Source organism: Hydra viridissima, unplaced genomic scaffold (genome assembly GCF_058129835.1).
Source record: "Hydra viridissima isolate aposymbiotic clone 2 unplaced genomic scaffold, HvirCarnegie_v1 scaffold_8, whole genome shotgun sequence".
NCBI lineage: Eukaryota > Metazoa > Cnidaria > Hydrozoa > Anthoathecata > Hydridae > Hydra > Hydra viridissima.
Genome location: NW_028324307.1, coordinates 12,321,033 through 12,341,873, shown reverse-complemented (window position 1 = coordinate 12,341,873; position 20,841 = coordinate 12,321,033). Strand labels below are relative to the sequence as shown.

General features: G+C 31.7%; 1 protein-coding gene and 3 pseudogenes across 1 annotated transcript; all 4 read left to right on the top strand.

The window, feature by feature from the left end:
* Positions 1-1,830: 1,830 nt before the first annotated feature.
* On the top strand, positions 1,831-20,768 carry LOC149885159 (uncharacterized; annotated as a pseudogene).
* Positions 3,112-4,592, top strand: LOC149885161 (uncharacterized; annotated as a pseudogene).
* Positions 6,003-8,483, top strand: LOC145188599 (uncharacterized). The gene is made up of 2 exons (XM_080065072.2): positions 6,003-6,866; positions 6,970-8,483. Exons 1-2 carry the CDS (start codon positions 6,284-6,286, stop codon positions 8,355-8,357), a joined length of 1,971 nt encoding a protein of 656 aa, XP_079921198.2. The 5' UTR covers positions 6,003-6,283; the 3' UTR covers positions 8,358-8,483.
* On the top strand, positions 14,305-16,592 carry LOC149885160 (uncharacterized; annotated as a pseudogene).
* Positions 20,769-20,841: the final 73 nt, after the last annotated feature.

The window sequence follows — 20,841 nt, the reverse complement described above, 5'->3', positions numbered from 1 at the left end:
AATACAGCTGCTAAACTGACGTGAGACGTATGTCCATCAAGATATAAAATATGAGTACCACTAATAGCTTGACATTCTGGTATATACACTTCCTTCAACCATTCAATAAATGTGTTATGCTCCATCCAACCAGATATTGATATTGAATATTTGGTGCCAGTCGGACCAGCTAAACCCACTCAGCTCTAAAGTTTCGTTTTGCTTTGTATACCACGAATGGTGGTATAAAGTATCCATCAGCATTACAGCAATTGTTCACTGTATAATGGATTTTTTCATTGTTACCAGTGAGTTTCAAAACACGCTTTGCACCTTTTTGACATACTACAGTTGCTTTGCCTTGATCACCATAGAAACCCGTTTCATCGTAATTATAAATGTGACAACCAGAAGTTATCCCAGACAATTTATATTGTTTAGTGACAACTTTAAAATAATTATCAATTATTTCTTGCGTACAAGAAGCGGCTCTGGCAGATACTAAAGTGTGAGCTTTTCTTGTGAAATTTTCTTTAGACCATCGGTTTATAAATGCATAAAACCAGTCTTTGCCAGGCCTGCCGTTTTTAAATAGGCCTGATTGATTTGTACAAAGAAAGTACCCTCATACGAAGTCCATGACATCATTTTGTGTTAAACCATAACCCCAATCACATTGGAACTTAAACGCATGCACCATAATTGACTCTGTTTGCTGTGAGAGTACGGTTGTTGATCCTGATCCCTTGAAGCTAGCATTGTTGCTGTTCTTGCAACCTATTAGAGTTGAAAATGAAATGCCATATTTAAATGCAGCTTTTTTGATTGAAGTATTTTTTTATTTTATATTATTTAACGCAGCTTCTATATCTTCTTAATTGCATGGCTTTTTACTTGTTGTCATCTTCAAAGTGAAAAAATAATAAATACCATTGAGTCATTTTTGTAAAATAGTTTTATATAGGAAGAACCCAGAACTAACACATGAGAAAATCCAATAATTTAATTCACCTAAGTGCCTAATTTAAACATTCACATACTAGTTAACAAAAGAATTTAAAGTAAATATGTGAATGATCGGTTTTACCAGAAAAAACTTAATATTAATTTTTCTTACTTTTTTGTCTAACTTCTAATTATAAAACGAAAAAAAATTAATGTAATCGGTATTAAGATTAAATTTTCTACAAGATAGAGGTAAAATTGTTTTTAAACGAATTATTGTTCCCGAATTATTACGATAACAAATAAAAGTAAAAAGCAAATTTTTACGACTCTCTTTTAAACTTTTATAAAAACAAAGAGACTGAAAAATAACTTGGATTTTGTTTTGACACATTTGAATAGAGTAGATGATTCTCTTTCTTCTGGTGTTAATATTTTTTAAATGTTCCTATCAGTTCCGGTTTTATTTAAATTTTTCGATCAGTGATCGAAAAAATAGAATGATCGGCTTGACCCGATTTTGCTCTATAACCCCAAAAATGTCGAAGAATGTTTTCAAATATTAAAAAGAGAGTGGGACAATATTCCACAAAATTTCATTACAAATTTATATGAATCCATTCCCAGGAGATTTTTTTCTGTGATCAGCGCAAAATGCGGACATACGAAGTATTAATTAATTTTTCTTTCTGTATATTTTATTAAATTATTTCTAGATATTTTTCTTTGTTATATAAATGTGTCTATAAACCTGATTTTTTTTACGTCATAAGTCCTTTATATTTTTACAATAAAACCAAAAATGATGATAAATCTATGGTGGGCTAAAATTTATTCACAGTATTGTATATAAATATATGTGTGTATGTCAAAGTGTCGTGATTTATAGATAAAATATAACTAAAAATGAGCGATTCTTCAAGTGATTATTCTGTTATATAAACAAGAAAAAGAACTAGACGAAAAATAAGTTATTACTTATATTAGATCATACGTATAAAACAGTTAACAACAAAATGATTTAATTTTTTAAATAATCGTATTTTAAATATTTTGATGACAAATGTAAATATAAATACTTTTACATAAAACATAATATTGTGCAAATATGTAAAAGATTTGATTAAATGAACAATTTTATATTGTCTTAAACTTTTTTCTAATTAAGTAAAGACCGATGTGAAAGATGGTTGCTTTTTAACCTATCATGGTGTGGCTTTAGTAAAAGACTATTTAAGAGGAGGAAAACATAGTTGCTTCTATCACAGAAAAAAGGATTTGGATACTTACTTTCACATTTTTTCTAAATTCAAAATCCAATTGATTTAAAGAGTATTGTTTGTACCACAGATATAAAAACTTCAGTGATCAAGTGTGCATGTCTTCTTATTGATAAAGGATTTGTTATTTTACGATTGCTCCGTAATAAATGTTAACTAGTTCAGTATCAAAAGCTTTCAAAAAATTATCTTCATTTTATTAGTTTAATTTTTTTTGGCTTAACAAAAAATTTTTTGTCCATTAATATTTATTTCATTTCAATAAATTTCATAAATTTTAAATCTTGTTAAAGAAGCTTTATTAATCTAACGGCAAGATCAGTAAATATTAAATCTTACTTAAATATTAGTGTGAGTTTAGCTAATATGTTGTTAAATGTTGTATGTGAATTTTTCTTTTAGTTCTGTTAAAAGACTTTATTCAGTAGTCACCATCTCTGAAGACAAGGTTTTAAAAAAAGTGACAGTTCCATTAACTGGGTAAATGACAAAGAGAATATTGTTTATTGTACACCTAAGTCAAAAAAACAATTTAATTATATTAGCAACTGAGTGGCTCAAGATATTACTTGGCTAAAGTTTCAATAGGGTACCGTTGCGGTTCTAAAAATAGATTTGAAAAATATTTCGCAAAGCTTACTGGGATCAAAATGCGGACAAACATAACAAAAGTGCAAGTAAGATTACTACCAGTGCAAGTAGAAAAATTGTCTAAGGGTGCAAAAAAACACTGTGCTCGGGTTTTATGCACATCAGATTCTCGCTACTCTGAAAGTTTGCCATCTGGTGTATTTTTTTTAAGATTTCCAAAAGTTGGAAATATAAAAGATTCGGTGACAAAGTGTGAAAAACCCCAGAAAAGTTTGAGAACAGATAAATCCAAGATATGATAAATGAAGATGGCTTCATGCTTGTGGTCGTAATTTTTTTCCTACGTATAAAGTTAAAAAAGACACCTATATTTGTTCCTTGCATTTTATTGGAGGAAAGGGTCCTTCTGAAGAAAATCCACATCCTATATGTGCAAGTCATTGAAAAGACCAGTTAGAGAAAAATAATAAAAGAAAAAGAAAATTACCGATTATTCGAAGTAATGTTTCTAAACTGAAAAGTTTACAACATGTAGATTTTATAGTCGAAAATGATAACAACAATATTAACACAGTTTCAAATCTCTCTGTTAGTTCTTATAACACTACAGACTCTGTAACAGTTACAGAGTGCAATATTGATAATGTTATTGCTGGGAATAGCCATGACTTTTTTGGTAGATTCTTCTGCATCATTTACTGCTACAATATATGATAAATCTACTCAAACTACTTATGATAAATATATGCTTTGAGCAAAGATTGAAATAATAGTTTTAAAAAAGAGTTTAAAACGAAATCAAGAAAATCACACTGCTCTTTTAAATCAGACTTTACCTAAATCGTTGCATTCTTTAGTTGCAAATACAATGTCGATGGAAAATATTTTATTTTCAGGAAAAAGTTGCAAATACTTAATTGGTATTACTGAGTTTCAATTTTCTACTTTGTACGACTATCTTGGACCAGTGAAGTATAAACTTTCATATTGGAACAGCTCTAGGAGTGTGAGACTTGAAACAAAGTCTTTGAAGTTATCTGTAGGTGAATTTTTTATTCGTTCTATTTTCACAACATGGATAATATTCACTTTTTATCATTTTAAGGAGCTTCAAATTTTTCAAGAAAGACAAGTTTATGAAAGAAATCTTCCAAAAGTATTTAGACCATTTAAGAATATCCGTGTCATCATTGACTGTACAGAGTTTAGGTGTGAGGTGCCGGAGAATTATGCGCAGCAAGGAAATACTTATTCTTCGTATAAAAGCCATTGCACAATGTAATGTCTTATTGCAATTAATCCAAATGGTGCTGCATCATTTATATCAGATATTTACAAGGGTAGCATTAGTGATGGAGCTTTTATTCAAAAGTGTGGAATTATGGAGCTTATTAACTTTTAAGATCACTTTCTTGTTGATAAAGGATTTACAATTCAAGACTTGCTAGTACAAAAGCAAGCAACTGTATTTATTCCGCCATTTTTAGGTGACCGTGAAATGTTTACGAAAGAAGAGGTAATGCAAACCAAAAGAATTGCAAAAGCACGAGTTCATGTTGAACGATTTAATGAAGGTTTGAAAAAGTTTAGATTACTTGATAGAGTAATGCCTCTTTCTTTAGCACCAATAGCATCTCAATTAGTCTTTGTTGCATCATGTTTGGTAAACTTTCAACAATGTTTGTGTGTTTGAATATCTTCGTATTAAACATATTTGGATGTTTTTACTTATTTTTTATTTTGTAAGTTTGTTAATAATGCATCTTATTCCATAAGTTTTAAGAATAAACACTAAATTTCAACCCTGAAAACTGTATTCAAATTAGTGTTAAATAATATTAACTTGTTTTTTTGTGTGTATTTGTTTAAGTAATTGTTGTTCCTTTGTTTTAACTTATAATAGTTTTCTTTGGTTGGTGCTTTCTTTGGTATTTAAAATTAAAGTGATCTAATTAAGTTTGAAATTGTTTTTTAATAAGTTGGGATTTTTGTCGTCGTTATTAAATAAACCTAAAAAGAAAAGTAATGCATACATAGTGTTGGCCAGATCAGAGAAAACAGGGAATAGTCAGGGAATTCAGTTATCTCCCAAAAATCAGAGGAAAAACAGGGGAAATGACTACTTGTCAAACTTGCATGACCTATGTCAGTTATATATCATATACATAATGTAAAAATTTATTCAGAAGATTTTTTTTCATGGCCTTCTATAGATACTTTGAATGTAGGTTGTAATAATATTCATATTTCCATTTAAAAGCATTTTTCTAAGCGATTTTTAGTTGATTTTCTCTGAAGTCGAACTTTCGTAGCTTTAAATTAAGCCAGAAAATTAAAATTCAAAGCTACGAAAGTTCGATTTCTCTGAAATCGAACTTTCGTAGCTTTAAATTTTAATTTTTGGACATTCTGTACTTTATCCCAATACATAAACATCGATAAAGATTTAATATTTCAAGCACCACTTATGTTTCTATACAAACAAGTCAAAGTCTCTGTGACTAGGTTTATTCGTAAACATTTATACACATTTAAAAGTTTAAAGACTGACTAAAGCATATAAATCACTTAAAATCTCTGGGAATATGACTTCCTTTTGTAGATTTTTTCTGGTTCATCACAATAAAGCATCCAACAGTAGTCAGCTAACATGCTTTCATTCCAGAATCCTTGGTAATGCTTTTCCATCACTTGAATATCTTGATGGAATCATTCATCTTGTTCATCACTCACAAATTTTCAGGAAAAAATGCCAAATGTGAATGCAGAAAATGCATTTTCAATAACATACGGCAGACCACTTTTTGGAATGAATCGAGTAGCTTTAGAATACAATTTTCATGTTCACACGATTTGTGATTCCCCAAGAAGTTCTTACAAACCCGTACAAACGCATTCCACGCTTCTTTTTCGTCGGAAGTAAGTGACTCTTCAAATCCATGGTCTTTCAAAACCTCTTGAATTTGGGGTCCGCACTGTTGTTTAAAAAATGACCAAAAACTACTTTGAGCTGACCCGAGAAAACCGCTTTGACAGGGTGAAACTACAATGTTTCCTGACTCCAAAAATGTAAAATTTGAAATCTAACTATTTCGTCCAAGAAAATAATTTTGATTTTTAGTTTTTAGTACTTTGCACAATAGGGCAAAATGACAGCTTTTCAAATTTTGCATTTTTACAGTATTCAAAAACTCTCAAAAATTAGCATTTATTACTCTAAAACATAACAGTCTATATAGCAAGTATAATTTGTATTTATTTTAACTCAGAAGATAAAATTTTACCTACAATTTCATGGTTGAACTATATTATAAACATTTTGTTGCATCAAAATTGTAAATAAGCTTAAAATTCCGGGAATAGGCAGTGAACATGTTTGTTTTAAGTTTTGCATCAAAATTGTAAACAAGCTAAAAATTCCGGGAATTGGCAGTGAACATGTTTATTTAAAGTGTTTCACTTATCAGTTGTGTGAGAAAAATTTCAAAATGCCAAATTTTTCAAAAAATCATGAAGATTGTCGGAAATCTGTCTGTGTCTTGTGTCTGAAGAAGTGCTCTCGAGAGTTGACACAGTTCCTTGTTGAAAAGATCCTCAAGCATTACCATACAAGTCTTGATTTGACTGATACCAGAGTGCCAAGAGGCATTTGTGACTCATGTCGAACAATTCTTCGGAGAAAAGATGAAGGAAAAGATGTTAACCTGCCACCTTTGTTTCCTTTCTCATCTATAAAAGTTAGACCACCAACAAGAGATCAAGGTTGCAACTGTCTTATTTGTCAAGTTGGACATTTGAAGTTGAATGAGAACAGCCCAGTGGACTATTCTAAACCTGTGGAAGATTGTACCCCTCAAAGATGTGGTGATTGTTTGAGTCTAGTTGGAAGAGGTCTGCCACATCAGTGCACTCCATTCACTTTTAGAGAGAATCTCAAGCAGCTAGCTACAGCTGATCCACTCGCTGCAGAGCAAATAGCTACTCAAGTCATCTCTACTAAACCTTCCACACCTGGTGGTACTGCCAAAATATCGCATCCTAAAGGCGGCCCACCACTTAGAGTTAAAACAGGTGATACTTTTATATATACATATAAAGATGGCAGGTTCAGAGGGAATACCTTTAATTTTAAAACTTAAAATTACAAAAAGTGTTAATATAATTTCATTTTTAGGAAGCTCAAGTGCAAGAGCTCTTTTTCCTGAACCCAGCATCAAAACTGAAGATCTTGTACAAGTTCAGCTAAACACAGGACTGTCCAACCTTGGCATGAAGAAATTGGCATCAACCATCAACAGAGTCAGTGACACCAAGATTGTGGAGACTAGTTTTCTAGCTAAGTTTGAAGCCATTGGCAAACAGTTGTCTGAGTTTTTTACTCAAACCAGCATCCAAGTTTTATCAGAGAGTAACTCCACTGACTTTGTGGTTGTGCATTGCAAGGATCTTGCCGAGCTTTTGAATGAAGTCCTGCTTTCTCGAAGAGTTTTCCAGAATCATATTGTCAAGTTGGGAATTGATGGAGGTGGAGGATTTCTGAAAGTTTCTCTTGGCATCATGGAGTTGGATTCTCACTGTGATTCAAGGTCACCACCACGGAAAAAACTTTTAACTCAGAGGGCTGCCAAAGACAGTAGTGTAAAGCGTCAAATGCTTGTGGCTTTATCAGAAGGACTACCAGAAAACTTTGAAAATGTGAGGCAGATCTTGTCTTTAATCAAGTTAGACAAAGTCAACTTTGTTGTCTCATGCGACATGAAACTTGCCAACATCCTTTGTGGCCTTCAGAGCCATGCAAGTACTCACCCTTGCTCTTGGTGCAACACAGAATCAAAGCATCTTTCTCAATCAGGATCTTTGAGGACACTAGGCTCACTTGTTGCCTGTTATCAAGAGTTTGCTAAGTCTGGTGGTGATATCAAAAAGGCAAGATCTTTTGGCAATGTAGTGCATGAGCCTTTGCTATCTGGTTCTGAAAACAAACTCATCTTGGAGCTCATACCACCAATGGAACTCCATCTTCTCCTTGGTGTGGTCAATCACATGTACAAAGCCATGACAGAAGTTTGGCCCAATGTTGTCAAGTGGCCCTCAGCTCTCCATATTCAACAAGAACCATACCATGGTGGGCAGTTTGCAGGGAATGCCTGTCACAAGCTTCTCAGCAATCTTGACCTCCTTCAAAGAATTGCAGAGACTGAGTCTGCTTTTCAAGTCTTTGGAATCAATGATGCCCTTCGAAAGTTTAAGTCTGTGGTGACAGCATGTTTTGGTATGGTTCTGGAGGATGACTTTTCTGAAAAAATTGATCGCTTCAGAGACTCATATTTGGCAATCATGAACATCAGTGTGACTCCAAAAGTTCATGCTGTTTTCTTCCATGTGAAGCAATTCATTGAGATCAAAAGGGCTCCCTTGGGGATCTTTAGTGAGCAGGCAACAGAATCAATGCATCATAATTTCAGCTCACATTGGCAGAGATACAAAAGAGACCGCAATCATCCTGAGTATGCAAAGAGGCTTCTTTCATGTGTTGTGGACTACAACAGCAAGCATTTGTGAAGAATCAAATATTGAGAAGAATTTATTTTATGTACCATTTGCTCTTTATGTGTTTAGAATCAAGAGGTTGTTTTTGTGTTTTGGCTTAGAATAACTAAAAGAATTATTTAAGAAAGTGTTTATTATTTCCATCTTCTTAATGAAAAGCTATATCAGTTGTGTCAGAATAAACTATTATTCAAGTGAATTTTAGACAGTTATGTTTTGGAATAATAAATGCTTATTTTGAAGAGTTTTTGAATGCTGTAAAAATGCAAAATTTGAAAAGCTGTCATTTCGCCCTATTGTGCAAAGTACTAAAAACTAAAAATCGAAATTATTTTCTCGGACGAAATAGATTTCAAATTTTAAATTTTTGGAGTCAGGAAACATTGCAGTTTCACCCTGTCAAAGCAGTTTTCTCGGGTCAGCTCAAAGTAGTTTTTGGTCATTTTTTACAACAGTGTCCGACAAAAACGCCTTCTTTGAGTTTCGTTGCACTATTTTTGGGAAATTTTTCAACTAAATATTGAAAACCCGTTGTTCAGTTTTACCTAATGCTTTTACAAAGTTTTTCATCAAAACAAGCTTGATATGAAGCGGTGGCAAAAATATTTTGTCTGGATCAACCAGCGGAATATGGTGAACGTTGCTTACACCGGGTTCGTATTCAGTTCTCAACATCCAATCACGTTTTACGTAATGTTCGTTCACAGCACGCCTATCCCATAAACAAAGAAAGCAGCAGAACCTGGTAAACTCTGTTTGCATACCTATTAACATACCAATCACTTTTAAATCACCACAAATGTTCCACTGATGAGTTTTTTAATCAATAGCGTCTAGTTATATTTTCATATTTTCGTGAGTTTCATTCAAGTGTACGGAATGAGCAATTGGAGTACATGCAACAACACGGCCTTCAAACTCCTCTTGGATGAATCATTGAAGAGGCGAATGCATTTGGGATAAATTTTCGAAAAGACCATTGACATTATTGCAGTAGCACAAGGGTCCATCAATGGTGAAAAACCATGATAAATCGTTGTTGCGCTTTTGAAAGTGGGATACTTTGACACCAACTGCTAACAAACTCTTTTCTTTCAGTCTTGACGCCAAAAGTTCAGCTTTTTCCTTGGGAAGAGACAAGTCTCTAACCAAATAATCCAGCTCACCTTGTGTGAAAACTTTGGGCTCTTCGCCGTCAATATCTGGATCAAAGTCAACATCAGCCGCATCTTGACGTTCAACATCAACAAAACATTCGTCTTCAACAGAGCCTAATCCATCAGCTGGTGATACTGAGATGAGCAGAGTGCTGTCATGAGAAACAAGCCTCATGGCCAAATCTAAATTCGGATACACGAAAATCCAGCAGTATTAGCGTAAATAGCTGTCATTGTAGTGATCTTTTGGTTCCATCCAAATCATCGGTATAGCAAATTGAAAAGAAGGCCTCTGTTTGCTGATCCGATCTCGTAATAAGCTGCAACAACTATAACAAGCCACATGTGGTGCTCAAGTTTTATCTTGATCTCCCAAAGGACAACCGAAATACAGCTTGTAAATTTTCGAGATTTCTGGAGTGATTTTCTTTCGCTGCCCTGACAATGTAAATTGCCCACAAATGTAGCAAAAAGCGTCTGGTGAATTTTTGCAATTTCTAAACATTACGTAAGTTAATTTTATTGAAATAATTACCCTGAAAATAAAGAAACAGTATATTTCACACTGAAACTATATATTAGTGCAAAAAACACACATACATTATCTCAAGAGTAGGACGTGCTGGAAAAAAACTAAACACAGATTTGGAATCAGCGTGAAAAACTACAACTAGTAAGCCTAAAATTAAAGTTGGTGCAAATTCATTGTTGACCAGTGTAATTAAATGGGCTTATTTAAAATAAAGTTCTCAATGGATAATATGACACACATATGAACAAACAAACGTTTGTTGTTTCAAACAGTGGCGGATTGAGGTTTATGTCGCGGGGGGTGGGGACAAGTCAATGAATAGGGACGACCAGGTTTGGGTATGGTAATTTAAACCCCAGAAATTATTTTTTTAAAGATCGCACTTATGACTAAAACACTTAATATGTGGCTTTACGTTCCTTTTATCATACATATCACATACATATAAGATACTTTTGAATGTTTTTTGGGGCGCTGTTTGACCGTTCTAGAGGGTAGCTCGCCTCCCCTCCTTACACCTATACGAAATCCGCCACTAATTTTGCTTCCAAAATTAAATATAGAAAAACTTTAGATCTGCCTCAGAGGTGTGTGGCATTATTAGTTATTTAAAATGAGGTTCTCATTGTATAAGTAACGATGGCACACACCTTAGAGACGGATCTAGAGTTTTTTTAATTTTGAAACAACAAACGTTTGTGTGATCATATTTGTGTCATGAAGATACTGTGTCAAAATTCGCTCTGATTTGACCCTGGAAACAAAAAATGGACCGAGGTAGCGATGTGAAAAACCATTCCCCAACTCATATCATGAATTCAAATCAGTTGTAATAGATATACCATAATATCATTTTTGCTTTTGGGGTAGGTATGTGAGTTACATATCCAGCCCTTGATCGGATTTGTGCTCCAGGAGTACGTACTTCTTCGCCCCCTTTCCCCATATATCTATAGTGACCGTCACTGCTATTTAGGCTAATAATATGAGCTTATAATAATTTTCAGATATTTTTGTATAAATTGAAGTCTTTAAGATGCTTGGACGGAGACAACTCGATAGTGGTAGGGGGTAATTGCATAATTACGTCAGACTAGGGGAGGTTGGTGGGTGGCTCTACGGATATGTAACCCACCCACCATACTACCATTTTTTGTTTCCAGGGTCAAATCAGAGCAAATTTTGACGCAGTATCTTCATGACACAAATATGAACACACTAACGTTTCTTGTTTTAAATATTCAGAGGTTCAGAGTTCAAATCTACCTACGTACCCGGAAGTACCGTGTTAACTTGTTTCTTCAAGCATCGACCTTATCCGTTAAGGTTCGGGCCGCAATTAAACCACAATTATACAAAAATTTAAAAAATAACCAAAAAAACGACTGCTCGACTGAAGTTTCTTGGCCTGGGGGAAGTAAATCATAAACAAAAAAAGTGTTAAAAGTGATATTTTCCACATCACTATTAAGTCTATTACTGGATAAAATAACAATATATTTAAGTAAACTAAATTGCTTAAGAAATACTTTAATGATAAGTACAACAGTTGCTAATTTACTTGAAATGTTTTGCTAAAAGGGTGTTGGTAAATTATGAATATCTGTGTTTCAGAGGCCCAAAAGCAGTTATAAGATCTTATTAGTTTCACGCAATTACAAGTTTAACAGTTAATAATACAATAAGCATAATAAAAACTAGTCTTATTTTTCCACATTTACTCAAGAACAAAAGGCATCAGCCTTCGAGGTACTTTCAATATAAAATATTTAGGAATTAAAAAATTTAACCAAAAAAACGAAATCAAAGTTGTTATGCGCTTTTGCAGTTCTTTGTCACAATAAACTCTTTCAACATAAGGATCGCTAATAGAAAAATGTAGGACAAAATCACAGTATTGAGATTGTGTTACAAGAGGTTGTTGCTGAACTTAAAAAAAATATGAATGCATTCTTTTTAAAACTAGTTTATTCTTATCAATAAAAAAACACTATCTTTTTAATAATTCTTTTATCTTTGCATTTTCAGAACATTTTATTAAATCAGCTACTGATCGACTTTTAAGAACTTTTAATGATTTAATTTCTATAATTCCACCTAATTTACCACCGTCATAAATTAAAGCATCTGGAGAAGTACCTAAATGAGCATAGTTTTGGTTAATCCTAAAAAAAATCCATTAATTCTTCAACTGTGGTTTAACCAAATTTGGTTATACCACAGTTGAAAAGGTAATAAATGAAGCTTTGAACTCTTCATCAATACCATATTTCATGTCAAGCGTCATTATACTTTTAGGAAACCAAAACTTATTTTGCAGCCAAGTATATAAAGATGCTTTAGAACATTTAGATTTTACTTTATCAGCCATAACAACAACATCATTGGAAATTGAAGCCGTAATAAGAAACCATCGAGGTTGGTGCCATGAAAATAATTCTCCAACTGTTCCAGGAATTTCTCCACAAGTTGAACTTCTTTCAAGAAAAGATTTGTTATTTGCAATTAAACAACCAAAAAAAAATTAGTAAGTTGTTTGTAATAAATATTATCATCAATGGTTATAACAAAATCGGTATAAGGAATTTGTATAATTGTCTCCCACATAGAATGGCTACCAATATTTGAAGAAGCTAATTGTAAATTGGTAACAAATTTTGAAACAAATTAACTGGACGAGGGTCCCAATTATAAAGCTTATTTATACTAGACTTCTTATTTGATGGATAAGAAACTTTATGAAGAGCATCAGGATTTTTCATTCGTTTTTTTCCTTTATTCCATTTGCAAGGTTGGGATGTGCAAGGTTTTTCAACAATTGAACCATTCTTGGTGGCATAATCACTTAAAAATAAAAGAACAACATCTAACAATCTAACAACATCATGACAACATCTAACAATCTCACTAATTCGGCAAATGCAGTTTGTATAATTGACTTATCCACTTGTATTACTTAGGGCCACAGAAAACAAGTAAAGGTTTTTCTGACTTCATAGAATGGTGAACATGCCCCCTTAGGTAATAACTAAGACTTTTTTCATCATAACTATCACCAACATCTACAACAAACCCACTGCTAAGCAACATTCTTCCTTTACGTAAAGGCTTAGTAGTAACGGAATCAGTGCATATTAACCGTGCTCTTCTTGTAAATTTTGATTGTCTACAAAAGAGTTTCCGATAGACTCAACAATGAAATGAAATATATGTGCATAATTGAAATTTGAAGGCAGGTTTTTTTGAAGGAAACTTCATTAAACTGTCTTCCTTCAGATAAATTAGAAAACACATTTAATAAATGATTTACGTTTTTCGTTTTTAATGCCTTAACATTATACCATTTTCCTCCATCAACTTTAGGGTCTATTGGTATTTCTATGCTCATCATTCCTCGTACTCTTATAATAAGTTCTTCTTTATTTCCACCTCTTTTTTGCCCACGACATTCCAGCCTACGTTTTAATTCGTCCATGCTACAATTTAAAGGATCTTCGAATAGTTTTGTCTCAGGAATATAATTTTCATTGAGAAAAACTAAGGCACTTGTTGCAGTGTTATTATACATTTTTGTGTTGTTTGTCCGCATTTCGATCCCATAATCCTTATCTTTAATTTATTTAAAATATGCGTGACAAAAGCAAATCGGTACCCCATTGAAAAAGGTTCATCTTATCATGGCTACAAAAGATATTTGTGATATTTGCTTAAATATAGATACCGAGACTTCTAGTCATGAAAATGAAAAAACTGGTAATTTTCCGTTTTGATGTTATTTTCCGCTTTGATGTTATTTGTTATTATTCTTTGTTATTGTTTTTTATGACCATTTATTATAGCTATAAATTGATTTTTAAGTTAAAAAAAGGTTCAGTGTTTCATCAAATTTTGTGGTAAAAGAGGTATAAAAAATTAAACTGGAGCTTATTGGATTTTAACAATGTCATTGTTATAATCATTCTATGTTTGATGTTTGTATTATTTATCATTTCGCAAGCCGAGAACCAAGAGGCCGTATATCCAGTTTTGACTTTTTTTTCTGTTTATTACTAAAAAATGTTCTTTATGATGAAATCTATGTTTTGAGTGATTCTAGTCACAAAAATCATAAAACTTAGGGTTATATTAAAAGAACCAGAAAGCCGTATGTACAAAAAAGAGATGACTGTTATTAGCAACTGGGCGTATGTCCTTTGACAAATCAGATTAGCCTAGACTTTGTTTACGCTGTTAAACAACCGCTAAAACTCTATTTGTTATAAATAAAATTACGCACCATGAAACTACTGATGAAGTCTCTAAAAGGTACGAATATAAATATAAAGTTCTCTAAATTATAAAATCACGTATTGCTTAGACTAGTCAATGCTTACTATATAGTTCTATATATTTAACATATTATAATTGTTAATATTGTTATTATTATTGCATATATAAAATTTATTAATTTAGAAACTTAAAAGAACAAGATTACATTCAATTACAACATAATCTTCAATTCAACTACTCTGAATCTATCATTGTTATTCAATCACAACATGTTGATAAAAATGATGATTTCCTTAATCAAACTGATTCAAACAGAGATGCCAGGGAAAGTAGCAGAAAACACAGGAGAACTGGAAAAAATCTTAAACGCAAACGAAAAAGAGACCCTACCTCCTGGAAAAAAGAAATAAGAAATAAACTTAGACAAAGTGGTCAGCAATACATAACCTCAAATGACAAAATACAACGGGCGAAATTTATAAAAGACTGTAAGAGAGACCACACTAAATGTCGTTTTAAATGTAAATTAAAAATAAGCAACGCTGATCAAGTAACTTTGTACAAACAACACTGGATTTTAAATGATCAAGAAAAGCGTCTTTTTTACTCCCAAACTACAATTGCAGAGAACAAAAAAAGGTCTCGTTTTGCTGTAAATTCAGAATTAAAAAAACATAGTTATTCATATTAGTGTTTGCAAACAATTTTATCTATGTACTCTAGATATTGATGAAAAAAAAATAGAAATTACCATTTAACAAAAAACAAAACAACAGGAACACCTCAACAGTATAAAAGAGGTAAAGTACCTAGTCGAACTGTCCCAAATTACATTAAAGATTCTGTACGTAAACATATTCAAAGCATTCCCAGAACCGACAGTCAAATTTGTCACAAAAGTACAAACAAAGTGTACATTCAAGAAAATCTGAATATGACCATCTTGTATGAGAAATATTGTGAAAAATGTGTTTCAATATCAATATTTAACACAGAGTTTAACATTGAAGTTCATAGACTAAAAAAAGATAGATGTGACAAATGTGAAAGTATGAAAATGAATCCTTCACCAAACTCACATGAAAAAATAGAGAATTAAATTCACACACAAAAAAAAGCTTAAACTAATGAAGAACGTAATCATGATAGGCTTAAAAAAAGCAAGTGTGCTACTTGCTTCGATATGGAAAATGTTTTTAGCCTACCAACAGCAAACATTTCCCACTTTTTTTACAAACGAAAGTTTGTAAAAAAAGTTGGAAATGACGGTTTTTCATTTGACTGCATAATGCTCAATATAAAAAAAAAATTATATGAAGTCTGGTCAGAACTTACAAGTGGTCGAACAGGAAATGATATAGCTAGTGTTCTTCTTGTTATATTCGATCAAATAGTTGCAGATGAATCTCAGGTAACTGAAATTTGTTTATGGAGCGACTCTTGTGTACCGCAGAATAGAAATAGTTTTATGACGATTGCTTTAAAAATTTTCATGCAAAATCATCCGCAAATTAAAACAATCATTCAGAAATTTTGTGAGCCAGGACATAGTGTTATCCAGGAGACAGTTTACATAGTATTATTGAAAGAAATATGTAAGTAGCTGAAGTTTAAAGTTCAATTGGCCTTGTCAGAATTCTAAAATACATACCTCGAAAGAATCCAATCAAGTTGATTCAAATTAAAGAAGAGTAGATGATGGACTTTCAAACGGTTGCTTAGAATTATTCATTGCCTAAAAATGTTCCACATGCTAAAGTAAAAATACCTAAATACTCAGCTGATAAGCCATGGAGTGTTGAATACAAAACTGAGTTTAGTTATGAATGGAAGTCGGAAAATATTTTCAACTATAACACTGAACACCAAAATTCAAATAATAAAAAAAATATGGCAAACCATATAAAGTTTGTGCAACCGAAGGTGCTTAAAAAAAAAAGAAGAAATCTCAATAGAAAAGTTAAAAGATCTAAATTCAATGTTAAAGTTCATTCTACTTCAAGACAAAGAATATATGTCATCGGTCTTACAAACATTTACCAATTGTTTAGCGTTAACTTTTATCAATTTTCGTTTGCAGCAACTTTCAGCTCTATTGACACTTTGGTTCTGCATCAATTTTTTTTAGACTCTTTTTATGAACTTTTGATCAAGTAATAAAAACTATTTTATAAATTTTCATTTGCAGACTGTTGAATTTCATTTTCAAGTAAAACAGACTGTTTGGATTGTCTTTATTTTGAATGTCTTTAATTTATATTTAAATTATATTATTCAGAATGTCTTTAATTTATATTTACTTTTGCAACCAGCTTTAAAATTGTAACCAACATAAATAAGTGTATATGTTTTTTTAATTCTGAAACCCTGAAACAAGTTTTGTATTATTTATTATTTGCATTGTGTTTGCATCAACATAATTGACCTTCGCGAATAAAAAATAGTATTTTGCAATCTTTTTCAGCTTTATGTTTTTCAAAACTGTATTAAAATATTTAAAAAATAGTTTATCATGAAGGGCTAACATATGTAATTTAAGAGAGGAAGTGAAACTCTATTATAGAGTAACTTAACTTTTTTTACCGGATGTTTATTACTCATTCTATACCAATTAACACAAAAAAGTTAATTGATAAGCTTCATTTTATTTTATTCATAAATTTAGACGCACAATAAAAAGTCATCTTTTTAATTGATAGTTAATTAGTACATTTTTTTCCATATTTCTCATTAATAGGCCAAAATTAACTGATTTTGTCAAAAAACCTTATAAAAATATGACTTACCTGGAAAAAGTTAATCTTTATTTAATAAATAAAAGTTAAATTAGTTTTGCACTTAAAAAGACGCGAAAAATGGGCAAAAGACGTATCACTCAAGGTAAAAGATGACAAATTATTGCTCACATCAAAGAAGGAACCAAAAGTAATAGAGAGATCGCCAGGTTGTTTGGAGTTTCTGAAAAATGCGTTCGGACAACGAAACAAAACTTTCTTCACACTGGTGGTGCCAGCGAGAGAACGAGGCCAGATAGACCCTTGTCAACCAGCAGAAAGAACGATAGTGCCCTTTTTAGAGCTGTCAGAGTTAATCCAAGAACTAGTTATAAAGAATTGACCACAGGTTTCAATACAACGCAAAATACATCTATTTCTCAATGCAAAGTCCGCCGATTACTTACCAAATACAAGATTGGAGTCTACTCTCCTTTGAAGAAACCGCTCCTGCGTCCATATGATAAACAAAGGAAACTAAAATGGTGTCGTAAAAGAAGGTATTGGACAATAGAACAATGGAAAAACATTATGTTGAGTGATGAGAATAACTTTGAGATTATTAATCGCAACTCTAACATAATAGTCAAAAGAATGGCTCACGAAAAGTATTACGCCAGGTACATTAGACCGACTATACAAATTGGAGGAGGCTCGATAGGAATCTGGTCATGCTTCCATTACAAAGGTGTTGTTATGTGCCAAACATACACCGCAGGAATCAACTCCAGAATATCCGTAGAAGTACTAGAAAACAACCTAATTCCATCAATTGACCTGCTTATGCTCGATAATGAACCATGGAAACTTCAACAAGATGGCGCTACTGCACATACTGCATACTATACAAAGGAGTGGTTCAACGATATAATATCAAAACGATACCGTGGCCTCCATACTCACCTGATTAGAACCCGATTGAAAGCATTTGGGTTTGGATTGACCGTGAATTGACAAAGGTTCGAATTTTCACACTTGGCTAGCTGAAGGACGTCCTTAAGGAAACCTGGTATAGGGTCCCAGAAGCCATATGCAAAAATCTTGTTGAGTCTATGCCTAGAAGAGTTCTTAGTTGTATTAAAGTAAAAGGCGGATACACAAAATATTGATTGGTTCATAAATTACCCCTCCTAATGTATCGTATAATTATGTAATAATTATAATTTATAATTGTAATGTAATGTAATATTATAATTATGTTTAATTTATGGTTATAATGTATAATTTATGAATAATTTTTTTAGTCTTATTTTTTTAATTCCATGTAGTTGTACCTAATTATAACTAAGTATTTGTTTTTTTTTGTAAATTCTTTTTTAATTTTGTATTCTGTATGTATTTATCTAATAAATAGAAAAAAAACTAAGCCAAAATCTTTTTTCGTTATTGTTTTATCGTTAAAAAACTAAAAATTTCTATTCTCAAATATGAGTGCGTCAAAATTTATGGAAACCACTGTATAATATGCGTCTTGTTTATAAAGTTCATAAGTTATATCAAAAATTAAGTTATTTCAGAAAATGAAAGCTTTAAATAAGATTATCGAGAAACAAGTCCAGATATTCATATTGTTATAGAACTGGCTTTAAAAAAAAAAAAGTATTATTCTGAAGGCCAACAAGATAAACGAGGTCTTCAAAAATCAGGTTTACTCAACACTCTCCGACTTTGTAGGGAGATCTAAAGAAAAATCGAAGTTAAACTCGCAAATAAAAAGAAGTGTAAATTACCTAAAAGCTTTCAGGCTCTAAATAAAAAACTTTTTTTATGTAAATATTTTTGGGATGATTTTATTTATACTACTAGTAATAAATATATTAAAAAGCATTTTTATCATTTCCGAAAGCAGAGACATTTGGAAATGGATTGCGTTGGTGGCAAATTTATGTATAGTAACCCACCTGAAACCTTCAAGGCACTCGATGAAATATCTAAATATAAATATATATTTATATATATTTTTTTGCTGAAGTTTTACATCCATAGTTTCACACTTACATGGGTTAAATTCTTTTCATTTTTTAATCAAAATGATATTCTTTTCATTTTTTAATCAAAAAGAAAAAGTTTGGTGCAAGTTTTTATAACTGGATGCCCTTCAAAATCAAAACCTGTAATATATACATTCTTTTATAAATAGGATAACAGTAAACTCTTTTTATGGAATAAAGTAGTGTTAAAAGTGAGATAACTCAATTTGAAAAAAGTGTTGAAAGATTGGGTCGACAGATGGAGCCAGAAATGTCAGCATTTCACATTGAGAAATCATCTGCCCTCGAAGATTTTGAGGAAAAGGAAGAGATCCTTAAAAAAAATGATGGTTTTCTTATAATTAACTAAACTTCAAAATTATTTATCAATCAATTTTGAGATAAATTACATATCAAACTGTTATAAAGTTATATGAACAAATTTGTTCTCACAATCCATAAAGTCGTATTATACTGCATTATATATTAAAAATAATGATATTTTTTAATAAAGAAGTGTTTTTTTATTAATAAATACTTTTGTTTACTTTTAATTTGTTATTAAACAGCTCTTATTTTCAAATTTTTAAATCTGGGTTATTGAATTTTTTTAGGTCAGCCGGCTGAAATAGTTTGGTGGCAACACGCAATCATTGTGTTGTTTCGAATTAAGTACCTTTATAATGCTATTATCATTATAATAATGAACTTATGCTTTTTTAAATTATATTTAAAAATTTTTGTAACTAAAACCGACGTTTTAATTACGAAAGTAAATAAGCTTAAGTTAATCATACGTTTGAAATTAATGCTTTTACACATTGAAATTAACTAGTTTACGTTTGAAATTAGTGTTAAACCATTTCATTTAGATGGAAAAAAAAAAACTCCTTAAATAAACGTTTCGAATAAACGTCCAAAAACCGTTTTTTTGATTGTTTATTAAAAACCGTTCCCTCACCGTTTCCTTTGGACAGAAAAAGCTCTGAAAATAAACGTTTCCAATTCACGTCTTAAAAACGTTTTTTAAACGTTACCGTGTTTACTAGGTAATATAATGATACTAAATTCTGTTATTCTTATATAATATTCTTTGCCGAAAACTTACTGCGTGCTCCATTCGTAAAAGATGGACCAGAGCTTCTCTCAGTGACCTTTTTAATATACTTCATGAAGAGGGGCTTAAACTTCCAAAAGATGCCTGAACACTTTTGCAAACTCTAAGGAAAGTTTACATTATACAGAATTACGGAGGTAGATATATCTATTTAGGTATTAAAAAAGATTTAGAAACAATATTTTTGCATCACAGTTTCATAGAAAGATACATTGTATTGTGCTTTAGCATTGATGCTTAACCATTGTATAAGTCAAGCAGCACACAGTTGTGGCCAACTTTAGCTTCTTTTGGTGACTTTGATATATTTGTTGTTGCATTTTATTTCGGAAACAAAAAACCTGATTCAATTAATGATTATTTAGAGGACTTTGCTGCAGAATTAATTGAGTTGATGGAACATAGTACATCAATCAATGGTAACCAATATGATGTAAAGGTTAAGTGTTTCTTGTGTGATGCCCCTGTCAGAGTGTTTTTGAAATGTATCATATCCAACACTGGTTATGACTCTTGTGAAAGATGCTGTATTCATGGAACACATGAAGATCGTGTTGTTTTTAACAATGAGATCGATAGTTCTTTAAGGGAAAACAACATTTAAAAATTTTGGATATTATCACCATCAAACACCTATATCTCCTTTAGTTTTGATTAATTTAAACTTTGATCAACTT

Bases quoted from the DNA above. Each gene is read 5' to 3' on its own strand.
- LOC145188599 (XM_080065072.2), top strand. From the start codon at position 6,284: ATGCCAAATTTTTCAAAAAATCATGAAGATTGTCGGAAATCTGTCTGT. The intron at 6,867-6,969 runs GTGATACTTTTA...TTTCATTTTTAG, and splicing joins ACCACTTAGAGTTAAAACAG to GAAGCTCAAGTGCAAGAGCT.